This window comes from Pan paniscus, chromosome 13 (genome assembly GCF_029289425.2).
Source record: "Pan paniscus chromosome 13, NHGRI_mPanPan1-v2.0_pri, whole genome shotgun sequence".
Taxonomy (NCBI): domain Eukaryota; kingdom Metazoa; phylum Chordata; class Mammalia; order Primates; family Hominidae; genus Pan; species Pan paniscus.
The window spans coordinates 94,847,400-94,873,108 of record NC_073262.2 but is presented as its reverse complement, the minus strand read 5'-3'; the positions used below and the strand labels follow the sequence as shown (position 1 = coordinate 94,873,108).

The following is a 25,709-nucleotide window of genomic DNA, read 5'->3' as shown; positions in this document are numbered from 1 at the left end:
GTTTATTATATAGGTAAAGTTCTGTCAAAGGGGTTTGTGAACAGAAAAGAAAGTTTCTATAACTGAAAGAAAAGATTTAGCTTTGTAGGAGAAAAGAGCTAATTCACTTGGTCTACGCTGGTGTGTCGCGTTAAACACTGTTTTTTTAATGTCTAATAGATGCATCTACTGTGATATGATATAATTAAACTTCTTTGGAAAGAATTCAAGACCCATCCACATAACACTGAAATATAATATGGTAACTAATATTACATTAGATTTTAGGGTTATAATCATGTATTATGACAACAAATGAACAAAAAGTCAGAGCTTGTAAGAAATCGTGTTGCAACTGCATCATTTGTTTACAAGTATATATGAAGTAAATCTGAAAGACATTTCTAATAAGGCACTCATGTTAAACATGTTCCTCACTGAGAGTAGTTAAGAGTGAAAATGTAAGCCTTTGTTTGGCTAGCTACCTCAATATTTCCCAGTAAACACATAGTAATGTTCTCCTTGTGGCCTTTACCCTTTTGGTTGGGGGATGAGGTAGACATCTTCATTGCAAAGAGAGGATATTATGTGTCACAATTGCATTAAATTTTAATTTCAAAATAAAATAAAATAAACATCCATAAACAGGAAACTGAATAAATTATGAGACATCTAGTATGGCATTCTATCAACTCAAATGAAGCAGATATCCTTGTGTTAAGTGAATAAAGCAAGAAATAGAACAGTATATATGGTAAGAGCTCATTTGTAAATCAAACACACACACACATATATTATACATAGTGTGTCTATAAAATTATATTATATATAATTTATATACACACATACACAGAGAGAGAGAGAAAGAGAGGGTATGACAGGATGATGGGCCTGGACAAATCTGAAAGGATTCTCAAAACACTGGTGACAGTGGCTACATTTGTGGAGTGAGATCTGAGGCTAAAAAGCCAGGATGATTCTATATAAACTCTTTGTGATTTGAATTTTGAGTTGTTTATAATGTGTATATGTATACATGTGTTTATATATACATATATATACCCACATTATATATTATATATAATATACATGTATGTATATACATGTGTCTGTGTGTCTGTGTGTACAGGCATACCTTGGAGATAATGTTGGTTAGTTTCCAGACCACCACAATAAGGTGAGTCACACAAATGTTTTGGTTTCCCAGTGCATAGGAAAGTTATGTTTACACTACACTGTAGTCTATTACATACTCAATAGCATTACATCTAAAAAATAATATACATACCTTAATTTAAAAATACTTTATTGCTTAAAAATGCTGACAATAATCTGAGCCTTCAGCCAGGTCATAATCTTTCTGCTTGTAGATGGTCTTGCCTCAGTGTTGATGGTTGCTGACTGATCAGGGTGGTGGTTGCTGAAGGCTGAGGTGGCTGTTGCAATTTCTTAAAATAAGACTACAATAAAGTTTGAGAAGTTTGCTGAAATGACGCTCTTTCATGAAACATTTCTCTGTAGCATCTGATGCTGTTTGGTAACATTTTACTCACAGAACTTTCAAAATTGAAGTCAATCCTCTCAAACTCTGCCACTGCTTTATCAGCTAAGTTGTCACTTCAACAATGTTCATAGCATCTTTACTAGGAGTAGATTTCATCTCAAGAGACAACTTTCTTTGCTCCTCCATGAGTGACTCCTCATCCATTCAAATTTTATCATGAGATTGCAGCAATTCAGTCCCATCTTCAGGCTCCACTTCTAATTCTAGTTCTCTTGTTATTTCCACCACATCTGCAGTTACTTCTTCCACTGAAGTTTTGAGCACAGGTCACCAAAATAGATGTAATAATAATGAAAAAGTTGGCTATATTGTGAGAATTACCAAAATGTGACACCGAGACATGATATGAGCACATGCTGTTGAAAAAACTATCACCCATAGACTTGTTGAATGCATGGTTGTCACAAACCTTCAATTTGTTAAAAAAAAAAAAGGGGCAGCAAAGCACAATAAATGGAAATATGCCAATAGAGACATAGGTAGGTAGGCAGATAGATAGATAGATACCTAGATACATAGACACATAAATAGAAACATAGATAGATACATACATAGATATAGATAGATATAGATAGATGATAGATAGATAGATAGATAGATAGATAGATAGATGATAGATAGATAGATTAGATAGAGTCTATACATGTGTTTCTGTGTATGTCAGGTCCCCAAATATCACCTGCTGCCTACCTTCCTTTCTCTTTCCTTTCCTTTCATTTGAAAACCTCAAATTTTGCATCAAGAGAATTTTCATTTATTTGTTTTATGGTCTGATGAATTGGGTAGTGGATTTCCTGACATGAAGCCATGGGAATACATAGATAGCAAAAATCTAAAAGCATAATAACACCCCCAAAACACAAATAACATACTCTCATAGTGAGGCAATAAAACCAATGACCACCCCTTAGGGAACACATAAGCAGAAGATGTGAACAGTTAAAACTCACTGTCCCTTGCTTAGGCAACCTCTGATGTGCTCTGATCTTCACATTCTCAGTGCTGGACTTTGACTCTAAAATAGGTCTTGCCTATAAAAGACAGGGTAAAAGAACTTCCGGGTTATTCAAAGGGGATTTCACTACCATCCCTGGTAACAGTGTAAATAGATGCATTCTTGCCAAAGTGTGTCGATTAATACACTTAGTTTTAACATTTCAATTTAATTTACCACCATTTGTTGCACGCCAACTAGGTATATGTCAATTTGCTACATCTTGCTGTATATATATATATGAAGAATGATGTACCTGAGCAAAAATTAAAGATCTTTACAATTCAACATTATTTGACTCTTACATTCAAAAGCAAATCTAGTTGGGCACTGTGGCTCATGACAGTAATCCCAATACTTTGGGAAGTTGCAGAAGGAGGACTGCTTGAGGTCAGGAGTTTGAGACCAGCCTGGGCAACATAGTGAGACCCAATTTATACAAAATATTTAAAAATTAGTTGGGCATGGTGGAGCCCAGGAGTTTGAGGTTGCAGTAAGCTATGATAGTGCCACTGCATTTCAGCCTGGAAAACAGCAAGCCTCAGGCCCTGTCTCAAAAAAAAAAAAAAAAAAAAAGAAAATCTTACATATGAAAGTCAGAGAATTTACATAATTATTAATAAACTAGTTCTATAGTTCATTAAAAAGCTCACTCGCTATACAGATGTCTCCCATTTTTAGGTGTACTAAATGTAAAGTATATAATTTTACAATAATACATATATAATATATAATAGACATTATAGATAAATGCAATCTATAAACACTTATATCCAAGATGGGGATGGTAGGATCACAGTGAATACTGGTCCATGCAGACAAAGAAGGATGTAAATAGCTAAAGTAAAAAATAGAGACAATGCTGCCCCAGAAAGATTAAAAGTGTGCTTTAACTCTTGATGATTTCCTATTTGTATATTTCAGTCCTTCCCATAATCTATGTCCTTACTTCACTAGAGTTCCACAACATATTCTTCCTCTTTTTACACCAGGGTTTCTTTGTTACCTCAGTATTAAAATGAACTCTGGCCAAGACAATATATAGAGGCTCAGAGAAACTAAGTAACTTATATCCATCTTGAATATAAGTGTTTATAGATTGGCTTTATCTACAATAGATGTTTATTATATATTATATATGTATTATTGTAAAATTATATATTTTACATTTAGTACATCTAAAAATGGGAGATATCTGTATAGCGAGTGAGCTTTTTAATGCTTATAAATGTCAAGGCAAAGACTGCAACTAAAATAGTCAACAGCTGCCTAGCTCCTGTCATGTGATCTTGCCATGTCATTATATTGGAAGCTCTAATAATAATCAGCAAGTGGCTAAATGTCCAGATTTATACTGTAAAGAAATAAGTATAGACATGTAAATAAGTCAATTAAATTCTCTTTTAAATCTTTTGAATTTTCTATTTAAACATTTTTAACATGTTCAACAACATAAGACTCAGTTTTTTGGAAAGTAGTGTTATCAGACACAATCTGTATCTGATTCTGTGTTACAATCACTGCTAAGGAAATGACAGTATCCAGTTTAGAATTTATGTAAGGTAAAATAAAGGAAGGAAGATTTTTAAAGGCGGTAATGTGGTGGAGTACAGGAAAGGCTAACATTTTAATCATTTTCCAAAAATGCTTATGATGTCAGAATACATCAGAAGATACAATTGTGGAACATTTACACTACTAATGTAAAGACCTGATTGTGAGCTGACTTCATTGGTGAAAAGACAAGTCAAAGGGAATGACCAGCCCTGGCACCTAAAAATGGCAACACAACTTTTCAAAAGGCTCATTCATTCCTTAAACTATTGCTACTAATGGAGTAATATATGGAAATCCATTGCCATAGTTTATTGTAGTGGTTTCTTGCTAAAAGGGATTCATGATCAAATAATGTTAGAAAATCTGAGGTCAATAAAGTTAAACAGGTGTTTAGTTTTGCTTGATGTGTTTTGGCTTGATTTCACTGCAGGGCTCCTCAGAGCCTTTAATGTGCAAATGCACACTGTGAAGCTTCAAGTGAGCGATGTTTATATTAAGTTTTCCTAAATATTGTATGAAAGAAGTTCCTCCCCCCCATTTTTCTATTTTTTCTTTATTTATTTTTTTAGAAGAACGACAAGTGGGTAGAAGAGCAGCAGCAAAGTGGCTGGGAACATTAGTGCTCCGGGGGTCTGTTCTACCACTAACAAGTAACTTGGAGAAAAAAAAAAACAATGTCACAGATAATAAAGGGAGAAATGATTGGGGCTTATGGTATGAAATAAATGAGTAAAATGCTCAGAATATGCAATACTGGATGGTGTTAATAATACAAATTGGAAAGAACTACCTTTACTAAGTCTTTTTCTAATTTCCCCCAATAGAAGCCATGAGTAGGCAAAGAGAGACATGAAAGGTAGTTTCATTCCAAGCTGATTCTAGTTCCTGTTTCTGACTCCAGAGAATAAATTTCAAAATGAGTTTGAAATAAAGCATTAGGCTAAGCCCTAAGAAGGCTATGATTAAAATAATAGCAATGGAAACCTACTTGAATTTATAAATAAAAAGACACCAGATTGTATAGAGATGACTACTGCTTATTAAATCTAGCTCTCTTCCAATAACAGTTCTTCCTTTTTTTTTTTAACTACTGGCAAGCTAGTGGCAAACATTAACTAGTTTATATTGCTTTGGCTAGATGTTTTAATAGTCTTTGGTGAGATATGTGTTTTACAAGTTTTAATGGAGAAAAATGTAAGTATTTTACCTCTGAAACTTGGCTATTTGAGTAATGAGAAAATAGTCACTTTCCCCAGGACAGTGGTTCTCAATCATGGCTATGTGTTTCTCCAGGAAAACTTTAAAAATATATATATACCAATGCTTCTGTGTCACTTCTAGGGATTCCAAGTCTTTGAATACGAACTCTGCATCAGTATTCTTTAATTATCCAGGTGATTGTGATGTGAAATCATGACTGAGCCCCACTGCTCTAAGATGAAATAAACTTTCCTCAGCACTGAAATCACAAACTTAAACTACCAAAATTAATTAAGGGCATGGAAATCAATAAGGCATAGGGAAACTTTTACATTATAAAATTATTTCTTTAAATCACAGCTCATTGTTTATATGTTATTTGCCATTGTAGAAAAGGGTGAAAAAATAGCAAATTTAATTACTCTCAGTTTGAAAAATTATCCAGAAATGAAGATGACGACTCTGAAACATTGTCAATATCATTTGACCTATAAATAATGTTCTAATACATTTACTACACACTGATAGATACTTTTTAATATGAATATTATACATTAAAACTAAGGCAATAATGATTTAGAACATTCTATCTATATCTATGTATCTTAAGTAGGCTATAAATTAAGATATAAGTTATTAAGTATGAGATGTTAAGGTGTGGGGTTAGAAATTATACTGTACTTCATTATCAATAATCAACATATACTTCAATATCACATACATTTAACTTTAATTTGTACATCTTTAACTATTTTTAATTATGTGTATAAATATAAGTACACACATCTTTATGTATTTATTTATTCATACCTCCCTCCATTCACTTATTTATATAGGGGATCCCCCCAAATCCACTACCATTAAACCATACATTTTTATTTTAATCTTTAGAACAAGCCCAGGGGGCAGGTATTGTTATTACTCACATTTTACAAATGAGGAAATTGTCTACAGTCACAAAGTTACTGTGTCAGACATATTAGAAGCTTAATACATATTTGGTGAACATATGCATAAAAACAGAGAGACAGACATGTACAACAGCTCATCTTTACACTGAGTAAAAGCTTTTAACCTGTCTCAGAAACCTCTCTGTGAAAACTGAGCAAAAATCGAGGTATCCTTTCATTTGTCATATAGGTATAGGTGGTACCTTACTTCTCCAACAAGGATGAATATTGAAATGTGGATCCCAAGGCCCAACTCCAGATTTTCTGAATCCCTGATAGTGGGACTTGGAATTTGTCTATTGTTTCAAAGTTTCTCAAGGAATTCATATGATCAACCAGGTTCAGAAATCACTGGATCTTATTGCTGAAGTTTGAGAATTAAAGTTTGGGCCTTACTGCTGCTCCACAGAAAGGGCAAATGAAGTATCATGGACAGAACTGATACGTTCCCAGTTAGTTTCCCCTCTCAGAAGCTAACAGGCAGCAATACAGCAGAAATTAGTGACTTATGTCTTGTGCTCTGAAGTCAGGCAGAATTTCACAGAGTCCCAGCAGTGTCACTGACGAGATTTGTTTCTTGGGGCAAGTTGCCTAATGCTTTCAAAGCCATATTCCTTTTATATAAAATGAGATAATATTCTTTGTCTCATAGGGGTGTTTTAAAGATTAAATAAAAATAACATGTTCTATCCTACATGGCACAATGCCTGACACCTAAGAAGCAAAGGATACATCTTACCTTTATTGAAGCAATCAGAAAGTATGAAATCATGAAGGAGATAAGAGTTCTGATTGGCAGTGTATCTTATTTTCCCAGGTTCATTTATTTATCTTAAACTATTCTTGTTGGAGAATAACTCCCAAGCCCCCTATTTAAGCTGTGAGTAATCTCACACTTTATAATGATGTTCTTTCCATTAGAAAAAAAAAATGTTCTTAAGTTTTCTGGAGAAAATATATCTGCACTATTTCTACTGAAAAATCTAACAACTGGACTCTGCTCCTCTGCATCAATTCTAGAGTGTATATGCCACAAATAAAGTGTTCTAGCTCAAGAAGATTGAAAGTAAATATGGTATAGTATTTTAAAATAAGAATTTTGCAAATACATGGTATGATTGTGTCATATTACTAGCAATCATATGATACGCAATGCAAAGTACAGTTCATAGACTTAAATTTAATTCTAATAAGTAAACTGATTTTGCCTTGCTGGGGAAAAGTTAAAGCACTAATCCAATTGCTAATGCAGTCTTGTCTACTTCTTTGGTACCTAGTGACAAGTCTAAATAATGTATATATTTTTATTTACATATTCAGTAATACGATTCTCTGCTCAATGAGTGATGTTCTTCTGCCACTTGGTGGTGCTTGCCAGTTTCAGAATTTGTTTCTTGGTGGCACTATAACACTAAGTACATAGTAAGTGCAACAAAATTGCAGCATTCCCATTGCAAAGGCTTTGCTTCAAACTGTTTAATAATTTAAAGGACCTCTGTGGAAGCAACCGCATTTGTTAACCAGTTACAACCAGTAATTAACTCCTTTGGAGTTTTAACTTACTTTTGGCAAAACGTCTTAGGAAGAGCATATATTATTAGAAAGTATGCCAAAAATTTACTTAGCAGAAAATTCAAAAACAGTTTTCCTCTGCTAAGAGGTTCTCTAAAATTCTACTTACATAGCCAAGCTCTGAAATCCTAGCAGGTCCTGTTTCATTATCCTAATTACTGCATAAACACTTTTAAGGACTTTGCCTTTAGTTTCAAGCATGACTTATTTTCATAAGCCTGATTAGTTACCACACCAGCCTTGCTATGGAAAATGACATGTTCTCACTCTGTGCTGTAGAGTTGTTAAATCTTGATCTATATTTATGTTGCCTTCTCTGCTGAAAGCCTGTAGCGAAAGAAATTTCTAATTCCTTGTTTTGCAATATTAGTTGGCAGCTCTATATAATGGGTATTCTGTTTCCTTAAAGAATTTAGCTGCTCTGTCTAGAAGCCGATTTTCTGATGCCTCCAACGTCTGGTCTAATTGATCTGTTTTAATGGAGTCTTCGTCGGTGAGGAGCGAGATGCCACCGACTAGAATGCTGGGATCTGCTGCTTAATTGCCAGGAGTGAGAGACACTGAGTTTCAGAAATCTTTGGAGGTGGGAGGGGAGAGGGACAGTCTCGGACGGAGGCGGAGATGTAAGATAAAGGGATGGATTTCACACAGGAAAAAAAAAAAAAGATTTCTTTGAGGCACTGAGGTGCTGCACGATCACATCTCTCAAAGGAGAAGTTAAAAAGCAAGGAAGTGGGAGGAGGTTGGAGGTTAAAGTACTTAAAAGGATTACTCGGGTACAATTTGTTTTTCTGGTGGTGTCTGCAAAGGATAGATAGTCCCGTTTTCAAAGTATATTAATGCCTCTTTTAAGTGATTGGGAATGGACACTAATTGCCTGTTAAATGTTATCAAATGCTCTCTTAAATTCAGGGGACACAGAAAGAGGGGCACAAAAGGAAAATTTAAACAGAAAAAGGGAGGATCTGGAGGCTTTTGAAAGCGGGGGGAGAAGAAGGAGGAGGGATAACAGAGAGGAATAGAGAAGGAGAGCGGAGAGAAGATAAACAAAAACAAAAACAGGAATCACTGAATAATCACACACAAAAAAGAAAACTCTTCCCTATGGGGCATCCAAAACACTGAGACTGCAATAGTGACCCCGGTCATGGAAGAAAGATGTTCCTCTCCACCCTTGTCCCCGAAAGCTCTTGGTCCCGTTACTGGCGACTAAAATTCCATTAGGCTAAAGAGTGTGTCTAACTGCCTGAAGAATGCAGCAGACGGAAGGCGGGTCCCGCTATGCCGTTTGCCCTTCCCGCTGGAGAGAATGAAAGAAACGCGCAGAGCCAGAGACTCCTGCCGAGTTAGACCTTCTCTCGTCGCCCCAGGTCACCGGCCATCCGGCAAAGACCCGAGTAAGGGCCCACTGCCTGGGCCAATTGTTGCCTGGGCCAACAAATGGAGCCCGCTCTCCCCTTCCCGGACGCCGCTGCCCGGCCGATGCTCCCGGCAACCCACCCGCGGCGTATGCAGAGGAGCCTTTCTCTTTCTCTCAGACCACTTGTCCCGACCAATCTGACCTTCCAAACACATCTGACCGCACCTCCCAGGTGGACACACTAATAGGCTACGGGCTGGAGAGGAGCGGGTGATGAGGAGAGGGATTCAAACCTGCGGCCGCTTGGGCTGGGTCGGAGCTGCGGGGGGCCTGGGAGGAGAGAGGGGAGAAGAGAGAAGGAAGGAGAGCGCCTGCCGGGATGGCTGAGCTGGCTCGGCGAGCAGCCTTGGGGTTGCACGCTCTTGTGGGAGATGCTGCTGTTGCTTCCAGGTCGGCAAGAGCGGTTCTAACACCATCGCCTCTCACCCTCTTTCCTGTAAATCCCTAGAGAAACGTCCCTGGCCTCTCCGCCGCGACATTCCCAGCCTGCATCCCCCTACAGCCCAGGCGGCGCGCTCCCGCACGCTGGAGCGCCGGTCGCCAGCAGGACGCCCTCTCCCGCGCCGACTCGCCCCTCTCTGCCCTGCTGCTGCCGCTCCTCTGACACCTCCGCCCCCACCATCTCCAGCTCGGAGAGACGCCACCTAGCCACGGCCCGCACTCGCGGCCCGGGGTCACGCGCGGAAGAGGGGCGCTAGTCCGGACCCCGCCTTCGGTAGGGGGCGTCTTGGAGCGGAGAGTGAGGCGAATGGTATATGAGTGTGCGGGTAGCCCACCCTGAAGCCCGAGCTTCTCACTTGAGCCATCCCCGCCTAGCCCCACTCGGGCCAGCGCCTGGCGAGCGAGCCCATCTGTGGCTTCCGCGGCCGCCTCCTCCTTGCATCCTTGTACCTCCTCGTCGACCCCTCCCTCCCGGGACCTGCATCCTGCTCCACCAATCAGAGCCCGACTGCCTCTTCCCACGTGACCCCGGGCGGGCTGAGGACCTGCTGCTTCCCAAACGCCAGAGGGATGCGGGCGGCAGAGCTCGAGAGGCGGCTGCCGGGCTGCGGGGCGCCTTGACTCTCCCTCCACCCTGCCTCCTCGGGCTCCACTCGTCTGCCCCTGGACTCCCGTCTCCTCCTGTCCTCCGGCTTCCCAGAGCTCCCTCCTTATGGCAGCAGCTTCCCGCGTCTCCGGCGCAGCTTCTCAGCGGACGAACCTCCCGCTCCGGGGCTGAGCCCAGTCCCTGGATGTTGCTGAAACTCTCGAGATCATGCGCGGGTTTGGCTGCTGCTTCCCCGCCGGGTGCAACTGCCACCGCCGCCGCCTCTGCTGCCGCCGTCCGCGGGATGCTCAGTAGCCCGCTGCCCGGCCCCCGCGATCCTGTGTTCCTCGGAAGCCGTTTGCTGCTGCAGAGTTGCACGAACTAGTCATGGTGCTGTGGGAGTCCCCGCGGCAGTGCAGCAGCTGGACACTTTGCGAGGGCTTTTGCTGGCTGCTGCTGCTGCCCGTCATGCTACTCATCGTAGCCCGCCCGGTGAAGCTCGCTGCTTTCCCTACCTCCTTAAGTGACTGCCAAACGCCCACCGGCTGGAATTGCTCTGGTAAGTCCAGAACCCCCGTCCCCGACCCTTTAACTCCGCAGAAGAACACGCGTATCCAGCACAGACCAGCCTACCCTAGCGCGCCTCCTCAGCCCCTCACCTCCTACTGCCCTAGACCCCTAATACCACCCACCTCTATCCAGAGAAACAAGGGGAACTGTTGCAGGCCCGGGGGTGAGGGGTGGTTCTGGGATGGGCAGAAAGTGCAGGTGTAGCAGGAAACCTTTGCATGCTTGCGCTTACATTGGAGCTGCGAGGATTTTAAGAAATATTAAACGGGATGGTTTTCTGGGTTCACTGGAAAGAGCACCAATCCTAGGGGAAACACTAAAACAGAAGCTTTGTCATCATTAAAGAAAAAAGTCTTACTAGGATGAGGAAGAAATAACTTTATGAGAAAGAATGAGCGAGAAAGCAATAAATCAAATGGTGACTGCAGGGGAATCGCTGATTCCTGGCAAAGGTGCCATGAGGTCGCACTGGTCTCCCGTTGAAGACCAGGTCACACAGATTCTAGAGGAGCTGGATTTCAATAGAATTTCTCTCTCTCTCTCTCTCTCTCTCTCTCTCTCTCTCTCTCTCTCTCTCTCTCTCTCTCTCTCATTCCCTTCTCTCCTAGGCGGCAAAAGACATTGGTTTTGCAGTCCAGATATGCCCCTCTCCTTGCTTCCCTAAGCTTCAAGGTAGTACAGGGGAGTTGAGAAAAAGAACACTTTGCGGGTCTCCCAGGCCTGAGTGGGCATGACTGAGGCTGATCAGGCTCCATGTAGGCGAGCCGAGGGCGGAACCGACTTCAGTGGGCGCTGACTCCTCCATTTCTGGACAGGCTTCTGTGGAGTGGGTCAGGCACTCTTCTTGCTCGCTCGGGTTCCTTCAGATTCTGACGGCGAACGCTTGGCAGGCTTCGCTCTGCTGAAGCTTCCTAATTAAATAGGGCCAGAGGATGGGAGTTGCTGCACTCCTAGCTAGCATAGCATTTCGGTTTGACAGCCTGTAGTATACCGGGCAGAATTGTGGTGTAATTTCCTTGGCATTTTAAACTCCGTTAACATGCCTGGGTATTGTCCCCTAGGTGTGGTCTGTTCTAGTTTTAGCAAGTGTGTATGTAATTTTTCATCTTCTGTGAATATAATTTTGCTGTAGTTAAATCTGGCTCTGAATAAAGTGTCTTTCAAAGATGTATATAAGCTGAAGTGTATGTAACTTTAGAGAGGAGGGAATGACCAACTGTAACTCATAGGGTGAAAGCCTGTATAGTTCCTAGTTATTACTGATGTAAATGCCAAAAGGAAAATTATTATGCATCATTCTAATTTATCCTTTACAAAGACAAGTTGAGATATGCAACCCTATTAGATTTGGGTCAATAGATTGTTCTCTTTTTTGGCAGTTTCTAAATTTGGCATTTTAATAAAACTCAACATGTTTCTATAACTTCTTGATTCATGCGTACATGTGTGTTGTTTTTGAAAGAATAAGTTTCACTTTGCTATTGCCTAATCACTTTTTAGATGCTTTATTATGGTAATAATTATGAGCCTGCAAAAACAATTTTTGGAAATGTTGATGGCTTTGTAGTCCGACATAGACTGGTTTGCTTCATTCCTAGCCCTTGCATTGTTTTAGGAAATAACTAACTTAAATGTGAAGTTGACATTTGCAATCAAGAAATTACATATTTACCAGATATTTTAAAGGGGACTGCATAAACTAAAGAGAATAAACTGGTTTTGCAGATAGGTTGTCAAGAACTTGGCATCCCGCTTCCACCCCTGTTAACTTAGAGGTGATCAATCTTCATTTGAGCCAAACAGACCATCACAGAAAACACTGTGCCTGTTTATCTTTATTATTGAGGCTTTGTTTCCTCTTTGTCTGGATACATTTCAAATAAGGGGTTGTTTCAGTCGTTGAAGCAAAAGAACAATTAAAGATGGGGAAATGGTAAAAGGGTATTCAGAGATCATCACTAGCTCTTTTCCAAAATGTGGAGTTTTGTGGTCATAAATATTGTCCACCTAATGAGCAAAAATAAAAAATAAAAAAAAAACAGGAAGCAAATGTTAAGCTTTCATTCACCACTGTCAGTATTAACACAAGCTTTAAAAAATAGCACTAACAGAAAAGGATACTAAAGGAGAATTGACTAGAAAAGAATTGTGGAAAATGGAAACGAATATTGATCACTTAACTAGATTTTGAGGTTATCAGTAGACAGTGACCTTGCAGTACAGCTATAGTTGTTGGATTTAAAATTTAGGACAAGTATTTTAAAGCTTCAAAGTAGTGCTTTTTTTGTTAAAAATCTGTAAGATGTTTTAATGACTGGAGTGTTCTCTTTGAATTTGAGGTTATGATGACAGAGAAAATGATCTCTTCCTCTGTGACACCAACACCTGTAAATTTGATGGGGAATGTTTAAGAATTGGAGACACTGTGACTTGCGTCTGTCAGTTCAAGGTAAGAAGTCTTATATTTGCATCTTCTAATTCATTAATGAGACTGCAAAGCAGGAATCTCCCTTTACAGCCTATCACTTGGAAATTTATAGCTATGCAAGCTAAGAGGGAAGCTGGCACCAAGCAAAAGTACTAGCAAGAGAGCCAAGTGATGTCAAGAAGACATACGCTTTTTGGAGAAATGTATATGCCAAAGTTATAAATGCTGCTGGAGGTAGAAAGCTTCAGGTTGTGCTTTTGGGATGTCAAAGGAAAATTATGTTTCTCTGACCCTTCTAGCATCACTTTAAAAGTGAATTGACTGGGGATAATAGTCAAAATAGGGGGTAAGAAGTGTGGACATATTCTTTTGTTCTTTTTGATTGGGGCTATCATCTTTTTATCTTATTGCTATCTGTTTTAATGGTCTTGGCCTTTATTATCCTTGCAACCTGACTAGGTTTTTAAGGTAACTCCTTATTAGTGTAACTTCAACACTTTGTTCTAGTTTGGAAATCATGGAACTTATTAATTAGTGTATATCAGCTTTTTCATAGGTACCACACTCAATTAGAACTGAATCCCCTAGGAATCCAGAAGAGCATTTAGATCCACAAGTCATTTTATGAACATCAGGAAATGTACTTTTTCTTGTGTTAATTTCTTTTAACTAATAAAGAGAGAAAGAAGTTGCACTACTGGCATGATCAAAACTGGGTTATTAGTATCTATTAAAGATAGAACTTTTAATGTCATTAGTATAGTCATTAGCTAACAAATGCTTTCCACCATGTAAATTATAAAACCTTTCCTCTCAAAATGTTCATATAATCATGCAGAACTTCAAGTAGCATGGATGTTGTACTAATAGCCTATATTTGCCCTTGAGCATTTTAAGTTACTTTTAAAAATACTTTTAAAATCTGACAATATGATTCAACCAGGAAATATGCACATAAACAAAACTATATGTGAGATAATGAAAACTTTTCTAAGATTGTAAGAATAAAAAAAGATATAGAACAAATAAAAACAATAAACTCAAATTTAGACCTAGATATCTGGTTAATAAGTAATATTTAGAATTATTGATGAAATTTAAATATTTTAGATGGAATTCGACCTCCCACTAAGAAAGAGAAGAGAATTCACATTTAAATAAAGTTTAAGTGGCTTTTAGAAATGCTAAAACCTTCTTAGACATTATTTTCTTCTTTCTAAGAAACATAATAAGACAACTGATATTTGTAAAGTGCACCACCTCCTGGTGGGTAAGTAGTGCTCTGACTGTACAGTTTTTTAGACCATACCATAGTGTCAGAAACATATTCATGCATATTTAATATGCATGTAACGTCAACTTCTAAGGTCTGCAGCCACATTAAACAGTGCCATTATGTACTTCCAATGAACTACAAGAGAGATAGAGTATGAGAACTCCCCAATTCATACTTACCCAAATGTTAACTAAACAGGAAAAAGCACAGTTGGATAAATCATTAATTAAAGTCCCAGAGAATTTCACCAGGAGAAAAAAAAAAGGGGGTTGACAGAACTCTAAAGGGATGAATGCTACGAAATGAAAATAAATAATTTTCTTATTAAAGGAATTGTTTTCATTTTATACGTGCCACAGAAGATTTTGGTAAAACTTTTATCAACAAAAATATTTGTGTTTTTCATACATTGGTCAGTCATGTTTGTCATTAATTTAAATAATTGTTAAGTGGAATAGATGGGGGAGTGGAAACGAATGCAAGTCTGTGTAAGAAACTAAAATGTAAATTGTTTTTTTGTAATCCTTGTGGCATTTTAAATGTACTAGTGTACTACTACTGCTATTAGTTTGTGCTTTGCAATAGTTGTCAATCTGGCAAGAAAAAATAAACATCTCCCTAGTGGAAAATGTAGACTTTGCACATACCAAGAATATAGAGTGGCCGAATTAAGTTGAAAATCAAAGAAAAGTATCAGTTGCATGAAGAATAATAAATAGGATATTTTAAGCTAAGAGTCTCTTGAGTCCGTCTTTTCCCAATACAAGAATTTGAGTTTTTGGTGTTTGTTATTTTAGCCCTAGTATCTGATAAAAAGGGAGAGGTATTGAAAATCTATTTTCCTATATATTATTCTAAACTTCTGTTTCTTTTTCTGCTGCCTTTTCAGGTACAAGCGTGCATTCCTTTTTTTTTTTTGGAATTTTTGGAGACAAGAGTCTTGCTCTGCCACCCACGCTGGATAGTGGTGATGCCCTCTTGGCTCACTGCAACCTCCACCTCCTGGGTCCCAGCAATTCTTGTGCCTCAGCCTCCCGAGTAGCTGGGAATACAGGTGCACTCCATCATTCTCAGCTAATTTTTTTGAATTTTAGTAGAGACACGGTTTCACCACGTTACCCAGGCTGGTCTCAAACTCCTGCACTCAGGAGATCCACCCGCCTCGGTCTCCGAAAGTGCTAGGATTACAGGTGTGAGCCACCACACCCGGCCTGCAATCTATAGTCTTTCTAGCTGAGAGATAAATTTCAAAGAGAAATGGGCATATATTTTTATATCTATAATGTTTTCAATTTGCCTTATCACTGGAACACTAAAGTAAACATTATTAGCCTTCACCTCTCTTAGACGATTTTAAATAAACTGATTTCTGTCCTTCAAACATATTATCTCATTTATTTCTCACAACCCGGTGAGATAATTGTTTTCTCCCCCCTTTTTTAAACTTTTATTTTAGGTTTTGGGGTACATGTGAAGGTTTATTACATATGTAAACATGTGTCACGGGGGTTTGTCGTACATATCATTTCATCACCCAGGTATTAAACCCAATAATTATGAGGATGAAAATTTGGAGACAGTAGATGGATAGATAGATAGATAGATAGATAGATAGATAGATAGATAGATAGATAGATAGAAAAGCAGGGAGGAAGGAAGGGAGGGAGGCAGAGAGGGAGGAAAAAAGGAAGGGAGATACATGCAGATATTTATAGATAACCCTGGTCATGCAATGATCAATAACCACTTTATAATTTAAAAATATGATGAAGCCTTATGTTTTTCAGGTATTACCTAATTCAGATACTAAATATTTTTATTTAATAAGTCGTGCTTTAGATCTACAAATGTTCTTATTAGTAAAGCTGCGTAACAGACTGCCCAGTACTTAGTGTCTTAAGACAATGAATATTTATTTTGTTGATGAATCTGCCATTTTGGTAGGGCTTAATCGAAACAGCTCACCTCTGCTCTCTTTGGCATTAGCTGATGGTGAGGGGAGGGAATTCAAAGGCTTGGTGCTATACTGATCTGAGGGTTCTCACTCATATGTCTGTCTGTCAGCTGAAGACCTTGGTTCTTCTCCATGTTGATCTCTTTGCACGGGCAAGTTTTGTCTTCCTCATAGCATAGTGGCTGAGTTTCAAAGTCAAGCATCCAGAGAGAAAGAAAGAGCCAGGTAGAAGCTACATCCGTTAATGACCTAGCCTGGGAAGGCACACAGAGTCATTTCCACCATAGTCACAGGCCTGTCCGCTCTTAAAATCATAATTTTTTTACATTTAAGGAAATATAAATCACAGAAAAGTAAAAATTACTTATGGAATAGCCAAAGGATTGGAACATATGCAGATTTTTTAAATCTTTTTTCCTTTTTGGAAGAAAAATATACCATATCCCAAGCCATTCTTCTTAAGCCTTTGACAACTGGGAATATAACAGAATTGACTTAACATCTGTTGAGCACCTTCTACATGCCAGACTCTGTGGAAGGTGCTGGCAATATATAAAACATAAGTCATACATAAGCTTCTAGATGCTGAAATCTCAGCTCAAAAAACCTGTATTAATCAAACAAGCAATAAATCCTATGAAAAACTTCTCACATAATGTTTATTAATTTGTAGCAAAAATGAATTTCATGCATTCTAGTGTGCCAAGTAATTGAATCCACTAGTGTGGTGGGTAGCCCATTTTGGAACAGAATTCTTCTACTGAAAAACACTTATTTGGAAAATAAACATAAGATTTTTAAAACATAGAAAAATAGAATCACTTTTTCCCGAGAGGAAGTTTGTACAACACATACGTTTATGGACCTAACCATCTGAACTTGAGTCTTGTTTTTCCTCTTACCAGGCAACTGTGTGGTCTTTAGCAGGTCACTTAACATCTGAGTCTGTCCCTTCATCTGAAACTGAGCAGTATCATGAATACTACTAAAAACTATTTCCAATAATTTGGCATATTTTAATGCAGTAGTTAGGCTATTTCATGCTTAGGGTTAGCCTGTTTCCTCTTGTTTTTCTAATTCTAGAAATGCCATGGCTTGATGTTAGAGTTAGATGATAACTCTACTAGTTAAAATACATATCATACAAAGCAAATAATTTACATTTCTTTGTATAACTGAGTATTACAAGATATTTCTTGTTTTAAAAACATGACTTTGTTAATTTCCCAAAAGTTCCAGGTAAGCATTTCAAATGGGAAAACTAGGCTATAAACCTGTTAAATATTTCATTGTTAACTAATATACAAAAGGTCCTACACCAAGACAGTGAAAGAGATAGGACAACTTAGGACTAGACTCCCACTCGTGAGCTTTCATGATTTACAGCGTGCTTCCTCCTGGTGTTCTTCATATTAATAAGTGCAAGTCTTGATACTAAGGGCCAAAAACATCATGCCAGTAATCTGCAGTTAAGCTCTTTTCAGCTCTGTAGAAATCTCCCTTTTGGCTTGTGCATGGAACTTGGCAGCTCTGTTTTTAGAACTGTTCGAATTTGGCTTACTGCATCCCTCAGAAGCGGCATATGAGCACTTTATCAGTTTATTCGATATTTTAAGATGCATATCAGCATTGTGTACTAGCACTTGGGAGAGATAATAAATACTTTCCACTCTCCACTCCCAGTTCACTGACTCTGTATTTGAGTAATCTGAGAAGGATAAATAATAAAATTTAAGGATCGGAGAGAAGAAAACACGGACCCAAATAATCTACATACAAAGTATTATAAGCAGGGATGGAGATGGAGATTGAAAGGTAGCCCGGGGCAAGAATGCCAGGCCTCAAGCGTGAGATGTTAACTAGTCCAGCTAGCCATAGACACATTATGACTCTCTTCTGTCTACTGAAAGGATCGGCAAGTCTATCGATCATGATGTCACCAGCTGTTTCCTTCTTTCTTGTCTCTCCTCCATGTGCTCAGACACCACTGTAGTGTTCATAGATCAACATAATCCTACCTACATTCTCCTGTCCCTGGTTCTGATCATAGCACATTTATCAAGCACCTATCCCTGCACTTGCCTTGCTGGCCACAGTTCTGGCATGAGCACAAGCCACATTTATTTGTGGTCTCTTCAGTGCTACTCATTGGAAAATTCAAATCTTACAGGCATTTTGCTCTTGCCTTCTTTCTTGGATGGTAGTGGAGATGCTCAGGCCTGTGGTGAGTCAGTTTTCAGATGTAAATTAAAACAAATTTTTGGAAAGCTCCTGGAAAACAGTGCTTACACAGGTATCACCTAATCAGAAGTCAGTTGCTGATTGAGTTAAACATTAGCAAAAGATTAGTGAAAAGCTCTAATCAAATCAGTTTTTAAAATATAATCACATACATAGACTGAGTCTGGGAGACAAAAATGTAACTGTGGAAAAGAATTACTATATAGAGGACTTGCAGAATATCTAGATTATATATTGTAGAAATTAAGATAAAGAATATTTATAAAATATGTGCTAAAGCATCCTGTTAGTAATTATGGTCATCTTAATATGACTGTCATACCATTTGGGTTTACTGTTTGGAAAAAAGTTGATTACAATTACCAAAACATTATATTTAAGTTGTTAATAATATATGAAAAAGTAAAACTTATAGAATTAGGCTTTCATTTCAAAGAACATTGACATTTAAATTTGTTATGATAATTAAGCTATTATTATATAAAGGCAAAGAGCAAGAGTTAAATAGTTGATTAGGAATAAGGAGGTTTAGGTATTGTTAGGAAATAGAGTAAAATAATAAATTTCAGGTTTTAATCAATCAGATTATCAACATGTTGAGAGGTGTTTTCTTTTGCATACATTCTTGAGTTGAGGTTTATTTATGATAGGGTTTTAGGTTTGTTATCACATATATTTAAACTTTACTACCCATCTCACTGTATTATTGGTTTATTTTGTATGTATTCTGAACTCACAGCACATCAAAGATTCAAATATATTAATCAAAAGTAAAACAGAGTTTTTAACATGCATCTGTAAGTATGATTTTCCTTACTTAGTTTCTGGCATAGGTGAGCATATACAGATAGTAATCTTGATCATTATATTTTTTATAATTAAACAATGAAGCACATAAGTAGTAGTAATCATGAGATAATCACATCCCTGGTGTAATTAGCAGGCATAGGACAAAGCCAAGTATCATTAATGCCTTAGAGTATGATTATATTATGATGACTATACCCTGTTGGTTGCCTTAATTTTCACTGTAATATGTGTACTTTTTTAATAATGAGGTTTTTTAAAAATGAACTTTTCTCTTTATGGAATATCTATTAATAGACATACTTTGGAATAGTCGGTAAAGTTGACTTATAGTTCAGTAGTTGTTGAAATTTTTCTCTGAGTTCCATAGTTTTGCTTCTCTCTAGACCATATCCACATCAATATACAATAGTCTAAAAAGGTATAAAAATAAGTAAATCAGTATCTTATCTGACTATTTGGAAATTTACAAGGACTAGAATTCAATAAAAATTCAATTAAATTCAATTAAAAAAACAACTAAGAGTTAATTGATTTCTTTGGCATTTTGGCTATATATTTCCACTCCTAACACAGATAGACATTACCTTTGTTTTTTAATAGCTTGAAATTAAACTGTATTTTAATTTTTTCCATCAAGTCATATGGGCTACATACTAAAAATAATATTAAGTAGCATTAATATATTTATTCCTATATCTTTATTGTGCTACTTGTCCAGTCACTTTGTTGGGAATTGCCTGATCAATTTAGATGCTTATTTTTGCCCTATCTAAATCAAATGACTGGTTGGCTAACTTGAAATTGGCTTTGTGCATCTTTCAATGATGCCCTTATAAAGACTTATTGGACACAATTAGAATCATTGAAAATGAAGACAAGTGGTTTCTTTGGTAAATGATTATTTCTGTTCATCGTGTCAGAGGGATACAATCTCCAGTACTAACTATAGGCTTACATCTGTGTGTTTCCCAGTGCAACAATGACTATGTGCCTGTGTGTGGCTCCAATGGGGAGAGCTACCAGAATGAGTGTTACCTGCGACAGGCTGCATGCAAACAGCAGAGTGAGATACTTGTGGTGTCAGAAGGATCATGTGCCACAGGTATGTGTGTGATCTTCTTTGAAACTTTCTGCATGGATTCCAAATCCAAAAACCATGTCTTTCATTTCTTGTTATCTCCCAATAAATAATTCAGAATATATGTTGACTAGACAAGCCTGTATTGTTTTGTTCAAAACATTTGTTATTCTTATTCTTTGTCATTTTTACATTTCAAATCACTTTTGGAAGAAAGAGGATATCTACCATAAGGACACTGGTAGATTTAAGCACGTATGTCATTAAATGAAATACAGGCAGGTTGAATAAAAGCCACATATAATTAGAAATCTAGATAGACTGCCAACGTGCCAAATATGGAGAAACCTGACTATGTATGAATACAGTTGTATTGTTTATTTGTGTTTGTTTGTTTGTTTTGAACAATAGCATTATCTGCTGGAAGGCAATTTTGCAGGTTTGGGCTCTGAAGTTGACGTCTAATCTTAGCAGCTCTACAAAATGGTCTTCTTACTATTTAGTAGATTTTATTGACTAATGTGTTTGTAATGGACATAATTTCTAGTGACATTTGTCATTTCTGACTCAATTAACCTGGGATTCTACAAAGTTTTTTAGTCATGGTTTACCAACAATGCTATAAAGGAAGTAAGAAGAAAGAGTGACTTCATGTGCTCTATAGCTTTTCAAGTTTTCCTTGTGTCTACAGTGGTTGTTAGAGCTTATGCTTTAAAATGGGGAATGCTTTAAAATGGGGCTGAGTTTTCAAGTTAAGCTTGATATCAAAATCACATATATTGTAGAGGCTGTAAGGTGCCATAATAGTTGTTCTTAATGGCAAATAAGCATCTTTCTGGAAAGTCATAATTCCTGAGAATTTGGATGATATAAGCATATTCAGGAATAATAACAACGTCGTCAATTATAAACTTTCTCTAAAAATAGAAGCAGAGAATAGTGTCATGAAAAGTCTATTTATTCAAAAGTCCCTCTTAGATAACAGGTATTTCTAATCTAGGGTATGATGTTAAAAGTTATGTGCTAAGTGACTGGGGCAGGGTGGAAAATGAGCAAAGAGAAAAGCCTCATATTCTTTAAAAGATTATCTTAAGCATATTGATTGTTAGTAATTGATAATACTAAGTTATACTGGTGACTACCCAAGTTTCTGAGAATTAGCAGAAGAAAGAGAATAGAATCATATCTCATAGCCGATGATGTTTTGTTTTGGTTTTGGTTTGTAAGTAGTCTTTTCTCCTAAGGGATTATTTGCTCAGATGTGAATGTTCTTCATGAAAGGGTGGTCAGGAGGCAAGCTGGGCTGGTACTCCATTTGTTTATTTGCTAAAGCAAACAGGTCATTGCTGCTTGGTCTGTGAGTGACAAGTCATGAATAAAAGAAACAGCAATATGTGAGAGTCAATGGGCAGCCTTCTCCAATAGGAAAGGAGGAGGACCAGCATGCTGCTCTCATACTAAGGATGGGGGATATAGAAAGTTTGACAAGGAGCAAACTAATTATGAGGAATCAGTCAGCCATACCAAAGAAATGAGAAATAGTACTTTAGGACAAATTGAATAGAAAAAAAGTAAAATCCCAGGAACCAGGAAGGATGAAGGCAAATACCGTAGAGTATTGAGGAAAGGATTTGCTTTTTCAAGATCAAGATCATGGAGGATATCTGTTCTTTTCTAACAATAGCCACATGAGAATTGCCAGGCAATTGTTATAATAAACAGACCAGAAGTTACGGTTATGGCCAATGTAGCAAAATCTCTCTTTCTTACTTGCCAACCTCCAAGTTCTTGTCAGCGCATATAATCACATTCTCCTGATTCATTCAAGTCTTTCCATTCTAGTCCCTGATGTGCTGGTTATACTATGAAAATAAATACTTAGCCAAGTAGAAAATTTAATCACAATCGAGTAATCCATCTTTAGCTCATTCACATACTTAGATTTCTACAGGATTTAATTAGTAAGCCAGTCTTGCTGAATGCATCTTCCATGGACTTGTAAATCTAAAAGGTTTTTGATCTGAATAATGACAGAGAGAACAAAGTAATTTTGATTAACCAGGTCTGACTGTAAATAAATTGGGGTTCTGACTTTTGATCTAAAAGGGATTCTCATTCTTTTCTTTGTATATTTCCCATTTATTTTTTAATGCTGTTTGACACTGAATGGAAGTGGCAAGTTGTAAGCTCTAGGAATAATAGGCAGTAGAAGATATAACTTTATATTTATTATATTTCATTGAACTTAATTTTTTTTTGTCCAGAGAGTGGATTCTTATTGGGAAATCTGCTCAATGGTCTTACCGTCAATTTAACTTTTTGCCTTGTAGGAAATGCATTAACTAGGAGCTCAGATTTAGGTCTAACAGCATGACTTCTTTTCTTAGGTGTTTCTGTCTTACCAATAAGACTTTAGTAGGCTATTTATCATCAGTTGGCCAGGATGACTTATCATATAATAGAGAAAAACATTAAAGCCTCCCATAACGATTTCATAATGATGCCATGGACTTAAGTGATCATTTTTCTAAACTATTCCTTCTTTTTTTTCCTGGCTGTTTCATTTGTGTCAAATCAAATATTGTCTTAAGGACCATGCCCCTTGAAGTTTTAGAAATGCATGTGGGAAATACAAGCTAAAATACTATTGGCATTTTTTTCTGATTTTCCCCAATCATATGTATTTATTAGAATACTCGTAGATGAATAAGCAAGATGTTTACTATACATTTTAATTATTATGTTCCTGACAGTGCTTAAGCATTTAAGATATGCTACTGTGCAGTAAGCCTCAAAATAGCCCAATCGGTTAGATATTACTATACCCATTGAATACAGGAGGAATATGCTTAGCAAGGTTGAATAACATTTCTCTGTCATGCAATGAGTAAGGTTTGGAGTTTGTAACTCCTAAGCCTTTATGCATTTCCCATTATGTTCATATAAGTGTAGAGTGATGAACAACACATTTTCCTTGACTTAAAGAAGTTTATAGGGGAAAATTCAAAAGAAACTATATACATTTAACTAAAATATATTTAGAATGTGTTATCACTGTAATACCACAACCTGTTATTTAGCCCTGAATGAGAATAAGTAATACTGAATTAAACTTTCAAATTAATGCAAATACAATCAATTAAAATTTTTGTCTGTGAAAGTATACAAAAAGGAAACTTGACAAACATTAAGCACCCAAGCACTGTTCTGTCCAAAAGAGATGGTGTTGTGACTTATGACAGTCAGTTTAGTTGGTAGGAATATTCTAATATCAACATGAATTCATCAGTCTTTCTTGGTCTATTATCATTAAACAGTCAATTTTTATGATTAAAATCCTTGTTTGATTCTACATTTACTAAGAATAATTTTTATCATAAATTATTTTACCAATTAACTTGCCTTTAAGGAAAAGATATGCTGATCCAAAGACATATGTCCTGTCACATTAATAGTTAATTGATTACTTGACATTCTAATATAATAGTATTAGATTCTATAAATTTAGTTAATGTGGGCCTCCAACAAGACTGACAGTTCAAACTACTGCTCCTTCATGGTACTGCTAATGCCAATACATGACAAACAGGAGGGCTGCTGGGAAGGCCTTCCTTCTTCCATATTTGTCAGCCTTCTGTGGATTTTCAGACACCATGCCTCTTTCTATGTGGTGTTTCTCAATAAAGTATCATGGAAGCAAACAAGTAAAAGTCATGTTTTATTTTAATTGGACCATAAATTCTTAAGAGTGGCATTTGGTGTAAGTCTTGAACCCTGGGTGAGATTTCACTGTGGGATGAGGGCACATCAGGTAGAGAATATCAATATTAATCTTATTTCCCTGTATTAACATTAAAATACATAACCAAATGTATTGTGAACAAACAAAAATGGAAAGTCAGAAGGAAGATGATGTCTACACTTAAGAAGTAGAAGCAGATGGAATCGTAATGGTTTTGATTTCAACTTGAAATTTTGTGTTTCTGGGAACTACCTTCCCAGAAATAGACAACTTTGACCAATTGTAATTAAAGGAAGGAAGGGGAGAGAAGAAGTGGTGAAAGAAAAATCCAGAAGAGGAAGTATGATTTTTTCTGCAAGAATCATTTAGTGAATATCTGACTTTAAGCACAAAGGCAAAAATTAAGCTCTCTTCTACTGACTTCAAAAACAAAGGATGATTTGACACAGATGGAATCATCCACAATTGTGGTATTCGTAAAACATATCAACACCCATATAAAATATATTTCTTTTTAAACTGCTTTTCTCTTTGTTCATATGCAATTTGCAAGAATACAAGCCTTAATTATGGGTTTATTTGCCACACGCATTAGACTATTTAATTTCTGAAACTTACTGATTGTTACAAGCATCTCATTTTTAATACTTTATTTTGCTAACGGCACCAAATCCAGCCTGTCAAGATTAGGAATTTTTCATAGCCGAGATTAGGAAATTTTCCAAACGGGGCAATAATGTTTTCGTAAAGCTTTGGAATAAAAATGATGGATAATTTATTATAGAAGTTACATTAATAGATATTAAATTCAATTGATGTGAATGTACATTTTTGGATTAAATATTAGTATTTTTCTCAAACAATATTATTGCAGTATTAAACTAAGAAAATAAACTTGAGCTTAAAAAGTCATAAATATTTTTGAATATGTTTTACTAGCAAATATAATTTTTCCCCCCACAGATGCAGGATCAGGATCTGGAGATGGAGGTAGGAGTTGCCTTTTTACATATTTGAAGATTTACTGGTGGATATTATTATGTATATTTACTTATGTATGTTCCATTTCAGATATTTAAGACAAATTTCATATTTTGCATTTTAGGAAAGATGAAACCATAAAAAATTGTCACCATATTAAGTACATGTATATACCGTGCAAATTATTTGGCATACTTATGAATCATACTCTATCTCCAGTTAACCTTCCTTGTTCATTTGTTTGTTTGTTTGTAAGTTATCTTTGATATGGATAGGCATAATGTAAAAACTTCTGAAGAGAAGCATGTAAGCATATTTGGCAGGGAAGAAAGAATTCATGAGGAAATCATTTAAATATTGGATTTT

At 37.0% G+C, this 25,709-nt stretch overlaps 2 protein-coding genes across 2 annotated transcripts in view; one reads left to right on the top strand and one right to left on the bottom strand.

Moving 5' to 3' along the window:
- Nucleotides 1–447: 447 nt before the first annotated feature.
- LOC129397238 (uncharacterized) lies at nucleotides 448–10,652 on the bottom strand. Its single transcript, XM_063595088.1, has 3 exons — nucleotides 10,646–10,652; nucleotides 9,470–10,423; nucleotides 448–1,791 (listed from the first exon to the last, which is right to left on the bottom strand). The coding sequence occupies exons 1-2, from the start codon at nucleotides 10,650–10,652 to the stop codon at nucleotides 9,681–9,683; spliced, it is 750 nt and encodes a 249-aa protein (XP_063451158.1). The 3' UTR covers nucleotides 448–1,791; nucleotides 9,470–9,680.
- TMEFF2 (transmembrane protein with EGF like and two follistatin like domains 2) overlaps nucleotides 9,900–25,709 on the top strand; it is a 240,162-nt gene continuing 224,352 nt past the window's right edge. Inside the window, exons 1-4 of the mRNA XM_003825291.6 lie at nucleotides 9,900–10,822; nucleotides 13,173–13,282; nucleotides 20,515–20,644; nucleotides 25,326–25,352. Coding sequence (XP_003825339.1) covers nucleotides 10,651–10,822; nucleotides 13,173–13,282; nucleotides 20,515–20,644; nucleotides 25,326–25,352 — 439 coding nt within the window. The 5' untranslated portion in view covers nucleotides 9,900–10,650. The remainder of the gene's footprint in view (nucleotides 10,823–13,172; nucleotides 13,283–20,514; nucleotides 20,645–25,325; nucleotides 25,353–25,709) is intronic.